Source organism: Nanorana parkeri, unplaced genomic scaffold, assembly GCF_000935625.1.
Source record: "Nanorana parkeri isolate BGI_ZX_2015 unplaced genomic scaffold, ASM93562v1 scaffold697, whole genome shotgun sequence".
NCBI lineage: Eukaryota > Metazoa > Chordata > Amphibia > Anura > Dicroglossidae > Nanorana > Nanorana parkeri.
The window spans coordinates 100,814-119,159 of NW_017306965.1; the positions used below are offsets into that span (position 1 = coordinate 100,814).

The window sequence follows — 18,346 nt, forward strand, 5'->3', positions numbered from 1 at the left end:
GAGGTAGTTGGTCAACTTACTGGATTTTGTTTTCTCCAATGCTGGTCCTACACAAAAACATTTTCAGGCATTTATAACTGCTCTCAATCAGCTTTTGGACTAAATGCAACAGATTCATGCAGATAATTATCAACATTTTACATGGAAACTGTGACAAATGAGAACTGTCGGTCAACAATTGACAGCTGGTTGTAAATTATAGAAACTGCTCTAAAATTGTGTATAGGCAACATAAGGAGCTCCAGCCGGGAGATATTGCTGCAGTCCTTATTATGGACATGGGGCTGAGAAGAGCACTCTGTTCAGCTGCCCCGATGCTGATTGGCCGGGAAGCCGGCTTTACAGCAAATCAGCATGGAGCCGGCTTCCTGGCCAATCAGGTCATTAGTCGCCACCCAGCTTCCATATTGCCTGGGAAGCTGGCTTCACGTTTCCCCACGGCACTGCCGGTCCGAGAAAATTTTCCTCTGACTGGAAGTTCCGGTATCGGGGAAGGTATCGGAGCATTTGGGCGAGTACTAGTATTTGCCCACATACTCTGTATCGGCACCTGTACTAGTATCAATACCTATTGCACCCCTAGAATCTATGTTGGGTTTTATTCTCATCTTTATCCATATTGCAGAGAATTAGCCTCACTTCTTATGTGGTCTCCAATACAGGAAGGGATGGGGGATCTCCCCAACCTGGATTCAGAGATAAAAACCCAAGAGACATTCTATCTCTTTCTCACAAATTGGTGTTTTTCCTGAAGTCCATGTCCCCGTTGAGATGATGCCAAACATAATTTCCTGATAACTACATAGGAAGCGAGAGGACATTCAACATTCTATCTCTTCCCTACTTTATCCTAAATTAAAACATTTCTTTCAGCCTGTACCTTCATTGGCAACCTTTCCTCTCCCTTCCTGTCCTTACGGATATGTACCCCAATGGGGACAAAGATGCAATAAAACCAGAGTCTCTATCCCTTTTCCTATTAAAGTGACATTAAACCCTCAGATTTTTTAACATAAAACAATACTGTAATGTGTACCTTACTGTAATCCATGGTTGTTTCCCTTCTCTTTGCTGCTCTTCCTTTTAAATCTGTATCTGTTCTCATGCTGGGCAGAACTTCTGTTTTGCAGCAGACTGCCTTGTCTCTGGAATGGATACATGGTGTCTGTGTATAGGTTTGCAACCTGAGCCAGCAATACAGGAAGAAGCACTCAGCTGCAAAGGGAAGTTCTCCCCCAGCATGCGAAGACATGAGTATTTACAATGAAGAGCAGCAAAGAGAAGGGAAACTACCATGGATTACAGTAAGGCACACATTACAGTATTGGTTTATGTTTAAAAAATCTGAGGGTTTAATGTCACTTTAAATCTAAACTGTCAAAAAAGTTTTTTGGTGGGGCTACTTTAAAGCTTAAGTTCAATCTGTTTATGTTTCGCCTTCCTGGTTCCTTCTTTCCTCCTGACTAACATGCTAATTGATTATTTTAAATAAAAACCTTTTATTTTTTAGATACATACCTTATATTTTGATCAAGTGACATCATCACTCTGTGCTTCTCCATGCAATGCAGACAGGTCCTGGCTGGAGGGAGGGGCCGGCAGGGTGCTGTACATAGCTTCTTGAAAACATCACAGCACTCTGCTTCAGTACTCCCTTCAAGAGCCCTCAGTCCTGACTCAAGTAGTGGGCTGGCTCTTGGGAGGAATTATGCAAATATCAAAATGCCTTAATGACTGGATGTCAGTCTGAGGGAGTGGGAATCCCTAGGCTCACTGCATTTGCATGCAGATAACCCCCACATGTGATATTGAGCCTCCATTAATGAAAGATCTGAAATCTAATGAAGGAAAGGGGCGGGCCAGGGAAAGTAAGGCTGGGAAGGAAAGTGCTAGATGATGAAGAAATGAATCAGGCTTTATTTGATTTGCGGCTTCTATTGAACACTGCGTGCAGAGTAAGACATTTTAGTATTGGACAGAAGACTGTGCAACTCTGAAAGACAGAAGGGACGGCTGGAGTTCAGCTTTAAAATATATTGGGCAGATTGAGCTGGGCTATTTGAAACGTGAAGACATGCTTTACATGGCTTTGGTCAATATTTATTACCATTAGAGAGATTTGTGCATGCCCTATTTCCTCAAAACTGCTGCTCTGATTAAAAAAAAAACCTGAATGAGTATTTACAGAGCTAATTAATATAAATGAAAGTAAAGGAGAGTCATTTGATGTCCAGCACTCTCTCAACTATGGTATTCACTTTCAATTGTTTACACATAATCCGAAAGGTTTAATAACTCTGGTATGCTTAAGCATTGTTCTCCACGTTATTATCCACAGCAAAGAAATAACCTCCTAAACCTCATTATACGTTCTATGGAATGACAAGAATGAGAATGTGTTCTGTAGAATTAAGATCAGCGCATTTCATTCAGACACAGTTACTTGCGACGGCTTTGTGGTTGGGATGGCGGTAAAAAGATTAAAGGAGCCTTTAGGTTCGTTTGTCTACAAAAAACAAAAGAAATACACTGCCCAAAAAAGCCACCACCAAGATTTCGGGCAGTGTTTTGATCTGGGGTTGCTTCACTTGGTCTGGTCTAGGTTCAGCAATGTTATGGGCCCTAAAAATGAGGTCAGCTGCCTACCTGAATATACTGAATGACCAGGTTTTTCCACTAATGGATTTTCTCTTCCCTGATGGTACAGACATACTCCAAGATGACAATGCCAGGATTTATCGGGCTCAAATTGTGAATGAGTAGTTCAGGGAGCATGATACATCATTTTCACACATGGATTGGCCACAAAGATCTTGGTGAAAAATGAATGCAACTCTGGATGGAAATACATGTTGTGACATTACATAAGCTTATTGCAATGATGTCAAGGTGAATGTGTGCCCTAATCAAAGCTAGAGGCGATCCAACAAAGTTAGCACTTAACCCTTGCAGTGCTAGGTTAGCCCCACTGACAGGATAATAAATTTTTTACCTGTTGTTCTGCTCTAAGCAAATATTAAATAATTTGTTATCGAGTACATGTACCAATATTTATATTTCGGTACTTCTGCTAGCATGGAGCCAATTTCCCGGGCAATTAAGAAGCCCGACTTCTTAATTTCCTGGGAAGCGGGCTACATGCGTTTTGTCTGGCTTCGTGCTGATTGGCCGGGAAACTGGCTTCCCAGCCAATCAGCATCGTGCATGCTTCCCGGCCAATCAGGAAGCCGAGAGGCGGGTCATTTCCAAGCAACCAGCTACCTTATTGGCCCGGGAAGCCGGCTCGATGCTGTTTGCCCTGCTCGATGCTGATTGGCTGGGAAGCCGGCTTCCCAGCCAATCAGCATTGAGCCGGCTCCCTGGCCAATCAGGAAGCTGGCTCCATGTTTCCTTGGGGCACTGCACCCACTGCATAGAGCAGTGTATGGCCAGCCTTAGACTCATGCATCCAGAGGAGTGTAGTGTTTTATCCCATGCTTTGCTGAAGAGTCACAGATATCAACTTTTCATACAGTGCATGGGAAAGGTTTAAAGTGTCTCTTCAGGCAACAATTAAAAACTATACTTTTGAAAGGTATCCTAAATACACAACAAATAGTAAGTGTGTTGTGCTAGGTCTATGACATTTCATAGACCTAGCGCAACACACTTGCTATTTGTATCACTCAGGTTTTGAAACCACACATTGTTGCGGCTGGTCGGGTTAGGGTTCCTTCTTCTTAGCGTAATTACACAGGGTTAATTAATCCTAAATGCACTGCCTGGCCATCAAAAAAAAACATGGTTGCACAATCTAATATTTTGTTGGATCGCGTTTAGCTTTATTTATGGCACACATTCACTGTGGCATTGTTTCAATAAGCTTATGCAATGTCACAACAGAGTGCATTAACAATCATTTTTCCTCAAGATCTTATAGTGATGATGGGGGAGTCGGACTACTTTGTAAAGTCTTCTTTAGCACATCCCAAAGATTCTGAATAGGGTTAAGATCTGAACTCTGTGGTGGCCAATCCATGTGTGAAAATTATGTCTCATGCTCCCTGAACCACTCTTTCACAATGTGAGCCCGATGAATCCGGGCATTGTCATCCTGTGCCATCAGGGAAGAAAAAATCCATTGATGGAAAATCCTGGTCATACAGTATATTCAGGTAGGCAGCTGACCTCATTTTTTGTGGACATAACATTGCTGAACATAGACATGACCAACTGAAGCAACCCAAGATCATAACACTTATCCAATTGAAGGCGTTAACCTCTTTGCTTAACTAAATCCAGGTGGTGATTTTTTTGGCCGTCAGTGTATTTGCATCTTCCTACTATGCCAAATTATAAATTAAATGTTACAATATTACATGGTGATTCTACCTTTCCACTCCTAATATGTTGATTTTGGGTGCAAGGCTGACAACGCAACTCAGCCATTGCCAAGAGCTAATCACATAAGCGTTGTCGGTAGCTAGAATATGCGCTGCCAGTGTGCATATGCACTTCTACTGTCTGGCTCCTGACGTGTGTGCAGGCTCCCTCAGCTGCTCATGCATGGCCTCTACCACTATTGCGCTATTATTGGGTCTGGAGGATCTGAGCAAGTGCAGCCTTGACATCAATAATCTTGCAAATCTCCACCCCCTGTTTGAAAGAAAAGGACCTTCAAGGAGGTTTTGTGGTCACCTGACCACATAGAAGAAGGTATGATTTTAGAGATTTTTTTTGTAAATTAAAGAAAATTAACCAACATTATTAGAGAGCCCATTTGGGTATTTGTTTATATATTGCCTAAGCTTCTTCTTTAAACCTTTCTAGGGTAGCCTCTCATACAAACAGATAGATCATGGCAATAACTCAAATCTTGCTAATAGGTAAACTTATCACTTACCACTCCTCCGCCAGCAGAATGGACAAGGACGGACATTCCTTCTCGGAGATTGGCCACCTCAAATAGCATCATATAGGCTGTGACAAAGTTCATAGGGAAGGCAGCTGCTTCGGAGAAGCTCATATCATCTGGGATCTTATAGACAAACTCTGCAGGGGTGCAGGCCACTTCTGCCCATGCATTGTAGTTGACAAATGCCATAACTCTGTCCCCAATCTGGAGTAAAAAAAAAACACAAATTGGTTACCTGCAGACCAGTGATACAAAGGGGTCACGTGTTTTTTAATCCTCTCCACTGCCATGTCAGGAGGTCTCAATCAGATACAGAGAAATACAGGGAAAAACCTTCTGATCTACTGTTTTTAGAAACCCATAGTTCTCTGGGGATCTTTTTAATGTGTGTCAGCTGTAATAAATATTTAGCTGTGGAAAAAAAAAAACCAATAGTAATATTGACAATAACCAAAATATTTTCCCTTCAATTCCTTTCGTTTTACTAAACAGAAACATTTTACAGAATCTTTATCAGGGTGTCACTAAAATTTAAGGGGCCCCATAGTAGAATTTCCATGTCCCCCGGAGAACAGTGGCCATCATTGATTTTAACAAAGCATGCCTAAATCAAGGGCACGTAGCAGGAGAGCTGTCAGCATAGTCAGTTCAATGCATTCCCCACTCTCTCCTGGCCACGCCGGTGCAGTAAAGCCCTATAGAAGTCTATGGGGCTCATCTTCCTGCTGGGAGACAAAGATAGACAAGTCCTATAGAATTCTATGGGGCTCATCTCCCTGCTGGAGACACAGATAGACAAGCCCATTAGAAGTCAATAGGAGTTATCTCCCTGCTGGCACACAAGGGTAGACAAGCCCTACAGAGGTCTATGGTGCTCTTCTCGCTGCAGAGACACAAAGGTAGATAAGTCCCATAAAAGTCTATGGGGCACATCACCCTGCCAGGAGACACAGGTAGACAACCCCCACCAAAGTCTATTTGGCTCATATTCCTGCTGGGAGACAAAGGTAGACGGGCCTTATATAAGTCTATAGGGCACATTTCCCTGACGGGAGACACAGGTAGACAAGCCCTATAGAAGTCTATGGGGCCCTGCCAAGAGACACAGGTAGACAAGCCCATAGAAGTCTATTTGGCTCATCTCCATGCCAGGAGACACAGGTAGACAAGCCACAAAGAAGTCTATGAGACTCATCTCCCTGCCTGAAGACAAAGGTAGACAAGGCCCTTAGAAGTCTATGAGACTCATCTCCCTGCCTGAAGACAAATGTAGACAATCCCCTTAGAAGTCTATGGGACTCTACTGTGAAGGCCCGGCCAGGAGGGATAGGATTTTGGCACAGGATATACACAGACACCAGAGCCCATGGGCTATAATTAAACCACTGCCTTTTATAAAACATAATACTGATTAAATATTTGAAGTTGAACCCAAGGAAAATAGATGAACAGGTAGATAAATTACATACAGTGTATGGGAGTTGTTTTACCTGCCAAATAGTTAGTATTTCTGTGCACCCAGTCCTGAGATTTTCACAGCTCTGGCAATATTCTATCTGCTACAGTTAAGTAACACTTAGAGGTATTGTCCCTTCCACAGCCTGTACCCAGGCAGTGAAACGCGAAGCAGCAGTTCGCTGAGCTCATCTCTTATTCACACTGCTCTCTTTTCCTATCAGCATGTCCCTTGCTAGCATATAAACAGTGCAGCAAAACTGATTGGTTCCTTGAGCTGTCTCTCCTTCTTCCAGTCTGAGCTGCAGGAGGCAGATACCAGATCATGGTATGTACACTGGCGGCATAAACAAATATATAATAATAATAATGACCCTTGCAGTGGGGCTACCCCTGTACTGCAAAGGTTAAGTGCTTGGTTTGTTTAGGGGGCTCAGATAAAGCACATATACTCACCTGATCCTTGGTCCTGCCAGGCTGCTAGACTGTTTTGGGCGGCCTCTTCTCCTCTAAGGACGCTGAGGTCATCTTGTCCATTGACTTGCATTAGATAGGAGGATGCTGAGGGATATTTCAAAGCCGCAGTGGAGGGGGAAAGAGGTGAGTGCTGACTGGGTCACCGAGGATCAGGTAAGTAATACAGCTTTATCTGAGCCCCCTAGACAAAATAAGCGCCTAACCCTTGCAGTACAGGGGTAGCTCCAGTGCAAGGGTACATTTTTAAATTCCCAGAGTTCTTTTTAATGAACACGTTGCTGCAGTAATTTGTGTTTTGATATCCTCCTGGAGTAGAGCCTTATAATAAGTCTACAATCCGGGGACGTGTTCATTGTCTATTTGTATTCTTTTCCTATGCCTCCCGGAGTATTTGCACCGGCTAAAGGTGTCTCTATCAGTGTCTCATTTGTTGCGATCGATGCATCTTTATTCAAGCAGCACCAGTCTAATTGTACAAAGGATTACAGACTTGACTTCTGAGCAGCAGAAAAGATCATGATGGCGCTTTCCCTTGTTTGCGCTGCAGTAAAAAGGTCAAATGTGCTCCGTGGTCACGTTTTTAATTACCCGTCCTGCCGTGAACAGCCGCAGTTCATTTTGCCAAGGAAGGTTGCCATGGAGAAGGAAGATGTCTTATCCCTGCAACACACAACCCTGACTTTAATTATAATTGAAGAAGGCTCGCCCGGTGTCTACTCTTGCGTCTCCCTTAATTACCGCCAGTTCTCCGAGCTCCTTTATTCTGCCTGATTACCGGATGGTCTAGCAGAGACTTTTACACTGATGGTAATGAGACAACTTAATCACTAAGAAGACTTATTTATTGACAAGCTTCACTGTGCAGAGTCCCAAAGCAAATATTTTCTGAATTACAACAAACGGCGTCATGTGGGAAATGTTTTAATGAAGAGTTTCCTCGTTAACCACCAATAAGCGTCCCCCCTTCCGTTGTCTAACCAGTGCTGGCAAACAGATTGGAGCACAGACAGTTCTTCTTTCATACACATTATTAAAAAAAAAAAGGTATAAATGCCAATTGTACATTTCCAAAATGGAACCTTTCTGGTAGTGTCAAGGCTTGTCCACGCTTTGCTGCTTTCTATGTGTTTCTATTGGCCAGCGAGGCAGCTCATAATGGTGGTCGTCTTATAGGAATAATCATTTTTAAAACTTGCCCTTGCAATGGGGCTGCCCCCGCACTGCAGAGGTTAAGAACTCAAGGCACCCCAGTCTAAAATGTAATGAATTTAAGGGGGGACCCCATGCAAAAACACAAAAAAGTGGGTTTCTCCTTTTACATCAAAGTCCCCCTTTCACATCAGAGTCCTCAGTCCCCCCTTCACATCAGAGTCCTACCATTCCAAGATTTCAAGGCACCCCGAAAAATCTCTAGGAACCCCAGTCTAAAATGCAATGAAATTAAGGGGGGACCCCATGCAAAAAAACAAAAAAGTGCGTTTCCCCTTTCACATCAAAGTCCCCCATTTCACATCTGGAATCCTTCCCCTTCATATTAGAAGCCCCCTTCACATCAGTTTTCTCATTCACATCAAAGTCCTCAGCCACCCTTCATATCAAAGTCCTACCATCCCAAGATTTCAAGCACCCCGAAAAAGCTTGAGGCCCTCCAGTGTAAAATGTGATGAATTTAAGGGGTGACCCCTTGCAAAAACACAAAAAAGTGGGGTTACCCTTTCACATCAAAGTCTCCCCTTCACATCTGGGGTCCTCCCCCTTCATATCAGGAGCCCCCTTCACATCAGAGTCCTCAGTCCCCACTTCACATCAGAGTTCTCAGTGACCCTTCATATCAGAGTCCTACCATCCCAAGATTTCAAGCACCCCAAAAAAGCCAGAAGGTGCCCAGGGTGCCACGGCACACTGGTTGACAAAGGCTGGTCTATGGGGTTCAAGTAAAGAAGATATACTCACTTGATACTCGGTCCCACCAGGCTTCTAGACCATTCCCCCAGCCTCTTCTCCGCTGGGCTCCAGTGGTCTAAGGACTGCTGCGTCATCATGTCTAATGCAGATCCTTTGACTTGCATTAGACATGAGGACACTGAAGGCCATTCCCTCAGCGTCCTGAGTGCTCACTGCCAGGGGAGCCGGGATCAGGTGAGTAAAATGACTTTATTTGACCCTGGACAAAATGAGCACTCAACCCTTGCAGTGTCAACTGTACATTTCCAAAATGGAATCTTTCTGGTAGTGCCAAGGCTATTATTGGCCAGTGAGGCAGCTCATAATAATAATGACTGTCTAATGGAAAAGTGTGAAAGAATGGGCAAGATTGGACACTTCCAGAAAGTGTCAGAGTTTTGCCCATGATAATGGCCCAAGATTCGGATGTAAAGGTAGGGCTTAGAGGCTCATTTAGATATGTGCATGAAACAGTGAAATAAAGTTGGACTCCGGGATAAGCAAATATTGTCCAAATACAAGCTGAATGTGTATTCTTACTTGAATCTTGGCGTGTTTTGTGTTTTTCTTTCAGATGTGTGCAGTAATCCATTGTGACACTTTGCCTCTGTGCAGGAGCTTCCTGTAATAAAGACTGGTCACTGCTGGTGACTGGTCTTGTCTCCGCCCCCCTCCTGTAGTTTTCTACCATCAGTCTTTAGTAGGATGACCTGCTGGGCCCCTCCCACAGCTCTGCTCCCTGTACAGGCTATGCACAGCATAGTGATGATGTAATAACTAGGTCTGTAAAGGCATTTAGTGCTCACAAAGTGAATTTATATCTTTTGCGGTTATAAATAAATATATTTAAATCCATGTTTATGTGCCCAGAGTTCAGCTTTAATGTCCATCTAAAGCCTCTAGTTTTCTTCATCTTAGAGTGATAAGCAGACATTTTTAATGCGAGCTGGCATGTAAAATCCTTTGAACAGAAATGTAATTTACCTCTTTTTTATCAGTTAATGCAGCCTGGATGCTGGATTTCTCCTGGAGGGGGTGGTAGGGAATGAGCAGAGCTTTTACATAATTTCCCTAAGCTCCTGCACATTGAGCAATGTGCTGTCAATCTAAAGAGCTGTGGATGAAGCTAGGGGTGACTATGTACAGATAAGGCTATCACAGCATCTAAGCAGCTAGAGCAGCAGCAATGGTAAAAACACGTTATGATTTCAATGCAGAAGCAAGAGCATTATTACTCTATCAAATGAAGTGCCTATTCAATGGTTTTACTAGCAGGATCAACAGGTATTTACAAATTATTCCAGGGGTACTGGTATGGGCAGACTACATCATATACAGTATGTGACTTTATAATTTGACTATAATTTTAGTTAAAATCAGAACTTTTGATCTCCACTCCTGTTCCAGATCACGGACTCTAAGAAAAGCAATACAGCTACCGGATCAAAATGATAAACAGGCAACTAGCATGTTCAGAAGAAGACGCCAGCAGTGGCAGGTTATTAATTGATATCAGCATACCTTTTCTTTAAAGAGTCCCACATGCAGCTCACTATAGCAATGACACATTTTGAGGCTCAAAGGCTTTTAGTTAGCTATCAGAGGATTGATTCCATTGAATTATGACCCCGTTGACATGTACCCGGTTACCAAAAAACCTTTTCTATGTCTTTTTTGTACATTTATGGGAAATCTTTCTTTTACAAATAAACATTTTATATAGTGAGTTCTCATGACACTCTTATTGCAGAGCACTGATTTATTAAATAGAAAGAACAGTAGTAGCTGTTCCTTTTGTGACTATGGCTAAGGACAATAATCACATTTTTTATAGTAGGGTGGGATCCGCAACACTGTTTTTAGTTGGTGATCTGAGAATGTCTGTGGCTTATTGGAGCAATGCTCGAGAGATGTTCCTGAACCTGTCCTGTTTCCAACATACAGAAAACCTGAGGTACTGGTGAGGTTACTTCTTCACAACCATTAATCAGACTTCAGTAATACCAGGGGTTGGTACCCCAATACTCAGGATCTGTACACCACAATTTACTTTGTCTACATTAATCAGACTTCAACCTGACTTGACCTTTAAACCTGACTGGCAAAGAAGGCAGCACAGAATGCAGGAAGCACAGTAACCCCCTCCATGTAAGGAGCACTCTGTTCTTTTTCATTTTATCATGGCTTCATTGTTTCTTGTCAAGTTGAATGATTAAAGCTAAATATACCAGGATTACAAAAAAAAAAAATGGCCTTAGAGGGGGAAGACCCATATTAAAAGGGTTAAATGCTCAATTTTGCCTAGGGGTAGAGGAATAAGCTGTAATACTTACCTTATTCCTCGCTCAGGAAGGCCCTCTGTGTGACCAGCCCCTGAAGTGCTCCCGGCTGGTGGTTGAATGCCCCCCTCCTCCACATGCAATGCAGGGTCAATAGCCCTGCATTGTAAATGAGGATGGCGAGGGCCTGCCCACAACACGGAGCATCAGGAAGAAAAGGGGAGCACTGGGAATTGCTGGAGTAGGGAATAAGGTAACTAGTACACCTTATTTCTCTACCCCTAGGCAAAAACAAGCATTTACATATGCAGCATAGGGGAAAGGTGGGAGTGCAGGGACCACTACAAGGATGTTTTTTAAGTTCCCAGATTTCAGCTTTGATTTTGTTTATTCTCTGAAACTGCACTTGTTCAAGGCACAATGACAATGTAGTAAAGACCACTCCCTGATCACCTTAGACTGAGGAAGACATTACAATCTCAATACAATTCAAGACAAGATGGTAAGGAGGGCCCTGCCCCTGAGGGCTTACAATCTAAAGAGGAGGGGGAAATGATGCATGAGGAGGTAGCTGTGTGGGGATGAATTGTTTGAGAATGTGATGGTTCAGTGGTTAGGTTGAGGTGGGATAGGCTTCCCTGAAGAGATGAGTCTTTAGGGAACGTCTAAAGGCAGTCAAGGTGGGAGATAGACGGACAGGTTGGGGTAGAGTTCCAGAGGATGGGAGAGATGCTAGAGAAGTCCTGGAGGCGAGTATGGGAGGAGTTGACAAGGGAGCTGGAAAGCAGGGCTTGGGATGAGCAGAGTGGACGGTTAGAGTAATATTTTGAGACAAGGTTTAAGATATAGCTGGGGGCAGAGTTGTGAATGGCTTTATAAGTAATTGTTAATATTTTGAATTGTATCCTTTGGGCGAGTGGAAGCCAGTGTAGGGATTGACAGAGGGGGGGTACAGACACTGAGCGGTTGGTCAGATGGATGAGGGCACAGCTTCTTCCTTTGTCATAGCCTCCACCAACATACCTGGTGCAAGTTAATTTGATCGCTAAAAGGGAACAGTGACATCGCACCAGCTTCATGGGACAGCTCTTGGGTTGAGACAATTGGAGGTCACATGTTCCACCATACCCAGAAGCACTGCATATTTTGGGGAGCAATGGAGAGGAAATCTGAGGATGCAATTGCTATTCTCTCCTGAAAATGCCTGGCTGCCATGCTGACCCACTTGCTAAAATACTTTAAGTTAATGCCGAAGAACAAGCATGCAGTTTTTTGGCGTTCCTCTTAAAATGATTGAACCCATTGACTTAGCCTAACAAACAGGCAGCATTTTCAGCAGGTCTGTAATTCCAGTCAATGGATTCCCGTCGTGATAGGTTTACTTTAATTACATCAACAGCTTTAGTCTAAAATATTAGAGAAGTCAATCTAAAAAGATATTTGGATAGCCAAATGGCAATTTAGGAAACAATGAATAATTAAAGCAATTTTCTCCCTGTTGAGCGTTTTAAATTGGAAAAATAAATAATGATACCATGCATAATTTAGAGTGCCGCTGACACACAACATTGTTTATACACAAAGGAAGCAATTCTGCATTTATGAGTGTGAAAAAAAAAGAATTCTACACTAGGGCACATCTACTGCCATAGTAACCCTCATCTAATGGGGAGTGGGGATGAGGTGTTGGAGCACAAGCTTTCTCTAGTTGCATAGGAGCAACATTTGATAGCCTTATGGCTCAATTCCAGTAACTTTTCATAAAACGGGGGGGCCTTCAGAGGGAGTGGACACCCAGAATGAGAAATACATGTGAATGAAGACTGCCTGACAATTGACTCAATAGTCCAAAGAACCTTTAAGGGCTTCACAACTGACAACAAGAAGATATGTACAGCTAACACATTTCGGGGGTCAGGAATCCCCCTCATAATAACCTTTGTGGCTGCTATGGGGCCTCAGTGGTTAAGTGAGGCAGCCTGTCCACTGTCTCAGGGGCACTGGCAGCTGTTCCTGTATGAATGAACTCTGCAAACAGTCTTTGCAGTGTTCATTCACAAATGGACTGTAACAATTTTGTTGAAGCAGAACTAAACTCAAAAAAAATATTTTTACCATCCTCCCACCCACCCCTAACACATCCTACTAGGCTTTTTTTCCCCCCTTACTCGTTGTAACCTCATCTTTTATATTTTATAAAACAAAATGGGTATTTTATTGTGTTTTGGGGCATTTAAGTGCAATTTTCACAAAATTCCGGGGTTTGATAAGAAGTTGCGCTAATATCGTGCAACATCAAAATTTGTATATGTGAAAACTCAAAAAAAATACTTTTTTATCTTTGAGCTGAGAGCAGCAGTATAAACCCCCAGTAAATGTGGGGCAAAGCCACATGGCTATGATTGATGAGGAGAAGGGCTTCAAAACCTGGCAGGATGCAAAAATGATTGTATTCATATAGGAATAAAAACATGACAGGGGTTCTAGCTGCTCCCCACTGTCGACAAATCATAAAAAACGTTTTTGCTTTAGATACACTTCCATGTCAAATAAAATCTGACATAAATATAAGTTTTACCTCAAAGCCAGTAACATTGGCTCCAAGAGCCTCAACGATCCCAGACAGCTCGAATCCAGGGACCAGCGGTGTTTTCGGAGGATTGTCAATGTTTCCTTGCCGGACCATCAAATCAATGAAGTTCAGACCACTACACGGGGAAGAAACATTGAAAAGAAGAATAATTAGTATACTGCAAACAAGATGATTCAGCTTTGAGTCCAGGTTACAATGGACTCAAAGCATATTTTAGCTCTGGATAGTGCATGAGAAGGTTTTTCTTGCTGCAGGGGTGTGGAATTTTTTTTTAAAACTACTTGTCCAGGGGCTAAAGCGGGGGCCAAATCTACTTTCCTAATACAAAAAATAGTTTTAATCAAAACTAAGAATGCACCAATACCGGTTTTTCGGTTTTGAGTACCGATTTTTTTGCTTTCGGTGCTTCCGCTGGCATGGAGCTGATTGCCACGGAATCCGGCTCCATGTTGTTTGGCCTGCTTGATTGTGATTGGCCTGGAAACCTGCTTCCCGGTCAATCAGGAAGCCGGGTGGCGAGTAATGACCTGATTGACCGGGAAACTGGCTCGATGCTGATTGGCCAGGAAGCCGACTTTCCAGCCAATCAGCAAGGAGCCGGCTTCCCGGGCCATTCAGAAAACCAGGAGGCGGGTCATTAATTGCCGCACGGCTTCCTGATTGCACGGGAAGCTGGCTCCATGTTCCCCTACAGCACTGCCAGTCAGAGAAAATTTTCATCTGGCCGTAAGTTCCAATATCAGGGAAGGTATCGGAGCATTTGGGTGAGTACGAGTACTTGCCCAAATACTCGGTATCGGCACTGATACTAGTATCGGTGAACCCCTAATCAAAACATGCTTTACTGTGCTAAATAGCGCTTCTCACTGGTCAGCGCAGTCATCTGACCACGTTGACCAATGAGTGCTTGCAATTTGCGAGCGAAATTCAAAATGCATAGGGTAGGACTGCGCTGGACAGCAGTACGGGGGACAGATAGTACACCCATACTGGCGGAGGGGAGGGATTGTTCGCCGAAATGTAAGTATAGCCAGGGGGCTGGCGGTTTGGGAGAGACAGGGCCAGATTTCATCGGGTAATTTTTATTTTTCCATATTACCTGGGAAAATGAATGTACCCTTTAATGCACATTGTGTGTGTATAAGAGAATTCTGGCTACCACCATGGAATGGTGGCTGCAATCTCAAAGCACATGCAGAATGTCCTACGCATGCGTTTATTTGCATGCAGATGGCGGGGGCAGCAGGGTTTCATTTTTATTTTTTTACTTTGTCATTTTTATTTTTTACTTTTTCATTTTTTACTTTTATTTTTTAAATCTTTATATATTTTATTTTTTTAACTTTTTACATTTTCTTTAACTTTTTATTTATTTACTTTTTCCCCTTAATGTTCTTCCTATTACATAGGAGATTAAAATCCCTTATGTGATAGTTTGGAGGTGACAGGTTCTCTTTATGGAACCTGCCCTCCAACACAGAACAGAAGTTCTGTGTAGTTCCTGACAGCCGAGACAGGTGGCGCTGTGATTACAGCGCCACGGTCTCAGAGAACACACAGAGAGCCCGTAGAACTAACGTTTTTCTTCTGCTCTACGGGCTCTATGGCTGAGCAGTTGTGCCTTAGTTTTCGGGGTCCCCCGGGAGAGCGGGCGACCCCGAAAACTACGGCGGGGGGTGCGGGCAGAAACGATCGCCGCTTCTCAAAGTAATACAAGTGGTCTGATCAGACCACTTGTAGTAAACGAGCGGCGGCGGCTCCACAATGTACATTCAGCTCTGCTTGTCCGGAGCCGGGCTGAATGTACTTAAAAACTACTCGCCCGGCGCCCGAAACTGCATGTCCCGGGCGTCGGGCGATAGGAATTCCACACCCCTGTTGCTGTCTGTGTCCCGTTGGAGAAAATGACGCTCACTTCCTGTCTTTGTGGCACTCTGAGCATTGCTGTGACCTGAACATCCTTTTTCCCCTCTCTGGAATGCATTTTCCATATTGATAAACTGCTATGGAATTAATGACAATGTCACAAACTTCTAGTGGACTTAGGGCCCATTCACACCACCTCCAGATAATCTCCAGATTGTTTCCGGACCCAAAATGCATCCTAATGTATCCATATGCTATTTCTGGCCTCTGTTCACACCGTTCCAGACCAGAAAAATACTGCAGGTCTCATTTTGTCTGGTCTGGAATGCACTGGAGAATGGTGTGAACCTGCCCTTAAAGGAGAACTATGGGGTTAGGGCTTTTCCCTATAGTTCTCCTTAGGGTAACAGGAGGACACAAACTAGCGTCCTCCCGTCACCCCAAGCTCAGTATACTGCGAGCTACAGATCGCGGTATACTGAGACGCCGCAGCTGAAGTGGATCCTGACAATTATGTCTGGATCCGCCCAGCTGCGTGACTGACAGCTGGCTCTGCCTATCTAGAGACAGAGCCAGCTGTACCCGCCCCCTCCCCTGTCCGTTCCGCCAGTCAGCGCTGGAGGATTGGAGCGGGGAGGGGGGAATCCAGCCACTTCCCTGTCACAGCAGAGAGCTGTGACAGGATCGAGAAGTGAGCGAACGCCGGTATGTGTTCGCTCACTTCTCGATCTACTGAGCCGACCTGTGACAGTCTCATTGTCACAGGTTGGCTAGAACTATGAGGATGAGTGAAAAGCATTCAGCTCATAGTTCTCCTTTAAAGCTGAAGTTTAACTTTTTGCCTTCCCTGGTTCCTTCTTTCCCCCTTGTTAACACGCTAATGACATTTTTAAATAAAATGTTCTCATTTTAATAACACACCTTACTTTAGACTGAATTATGTCATCACTAGGTCTCTATGCAATGCATGTGAGACTCTAAGGTTGGGCTGCAAGTGCATGTAGATCACCCTAACTAATGGCTACGTGTTATTTGTGATTGAAAGAACTGCAACCTAATGAATGAAAGGGGCAGACCAGGGACAATCAGGCTGGGGAGGAAAGCGCTGAATGATGCTGGATGTCCTCCAGCCAGGAAATAAGGTGGGCTCCATCTGACCTGCTGCATCTTCTAATGCACATTGTACAAGACTGAAGGTAAGGCGGAGTTCAGAAATATATAGAGAATATATGGAGACATTTTAGAGAATGTATGGAGACTTTTGGAGAATATATGGAAAATATTTGGGTACTATATGAAGAATATTTGGAGAATATATGAAGAATATTTGGAACATTTTTGGAGAATATTTAGAGAATATATGGGGCATTTTTGGTGAATTATGGAGAATTTATGGAACATTTTTGGAGAATATTTTTTATTCTCCAACAATTCTCCAAAATTTCTCGAAATATTCTCAATATATTCTATATAAATTCTCCAAAAATGTTCCTTATATACTCCAAACATTTAAAAATTCTCCATATATTCTCAATAAATTCTATAAATATTCTACAAAAATGCTCCTTATGTTTTCCAAACATTCAAAAATTCTCTATATATTCTCCAAACTTTCTCAACATATTCTCCAAATATTGTCTAAAATTCTCCATTTATTCTCCCCAAATTCTCAATTATGGAGAGTTTTTAGAGAATATATGGAGAATAATTATATTCTCCATAAATACTCCAAAAATTTGCCATATATGTTTCCAAAATTTTTGGAGAATATATGGAGCATTTTTGGAGAATATTTATATTCGCCACAAATTCTCCATATATTCCCCCCAAAATCTCCATATAGTCTCAAATTTTTTCCTCAAAAAATATCCATCATTTTTGGAGAGTATATGGGGAATTTTTGGAGAGTATATGGGGAATTTTTGGAGAATATGTGGACAATATATATAAAAAAATATGGAGGATGCAAACAGGATGTTCAACTTTAGGAAGGACATCGGAAGTGAGAGAAATCTCCACTGGACAGACATAGACCAGGGGTTGAATCCCGGGAGGCATTGCAAGATTCTCACAGCCGTGGGCATGACACCCAGAGACAGATGCATCATGGGATTTGTAGTTGCACCACAGCTGGAGGGCCGGAGGTTCCCCACCCCCTGCTGTAGGGGGTCAGATTGTTCCAGCATGTTCAGCCACATCTAGATGACTATTGGCATCTTTACAGGAGTCTGCCTCCAACAAGGGCTGGATCAGTCAACATGCCTGCGAGTGGAAGTGATAAAGCAGATCTCTGCCTGCTCACTGCCCTGCACTTCATTTCTCCCCACAAATGGTTAAACATTGGGCTTTAAATGCCTGGGTGAGAAAGTTAAATATGCGCAGACAGCAGAAAGGCATCTGGCCCTCTAGCAGTAGAGAAAAACACATATATCTCATACAGAGGCTTTACACTGGCACTGCCAACAGCCCATTGGAAGTCACATTACAGCTGTAAAGCTGCCAACGCAAAGTGGACATGAACCCCGTGTGATCAGTGTGTTTGCTTTTATAAATAACGCATGGTTAATCAGCACAGATCCTAGGGAGACATATGACTTCATTTACATTGCATCGGGACAGAGCCTTGAGTTAGCTGCGGCGGTGGAGTTTTTAGAGCGTGACTTACAGAACATTGCCATGCAAATTTATAAGACGCCATTTAGTTCACTTGCGTGTTCCTTCAAGAGCCCAGAAATATTTCTCATCTCGCCTAATGCAATTTACAGGAAACGTTCCATCAAAGTTAAGCTCGGGTATAAATTAGAAGCATCTGCTCTACATTCTATCGGGTGGAGGGTC

The 18,346-nt window shown here is 43.2% G+C and overlaps 1 protein-coding gene across 1 annotated transcript in view; it reads right to left on the reverse strand.

The window, feature by feature from the left end:
* Window positions 1-18,346, reverse strand: part of VAT1L (vesicle amine transport 1 like) — a 50,355-nt gene that overhangs the window by 12,433 nt on the left and 19,576 nt on the right. The window contains exons 2-3 of the mRNA XM_018563796.1: window positions 13,628-13,757; window positions 4,883-5,098 (exon numbers count right to left, since the gene is read on the reverse strand). Coding sequence (XP_018419298.1) covers window positions 4,883-5,098; window positions 13,628-13,757 — 346 coding nt within the window. The remainder of the gene's footprint in view (window positions 1-4,882; window positions 5,099-13,627; window positions 13,758-18,346) is intronic.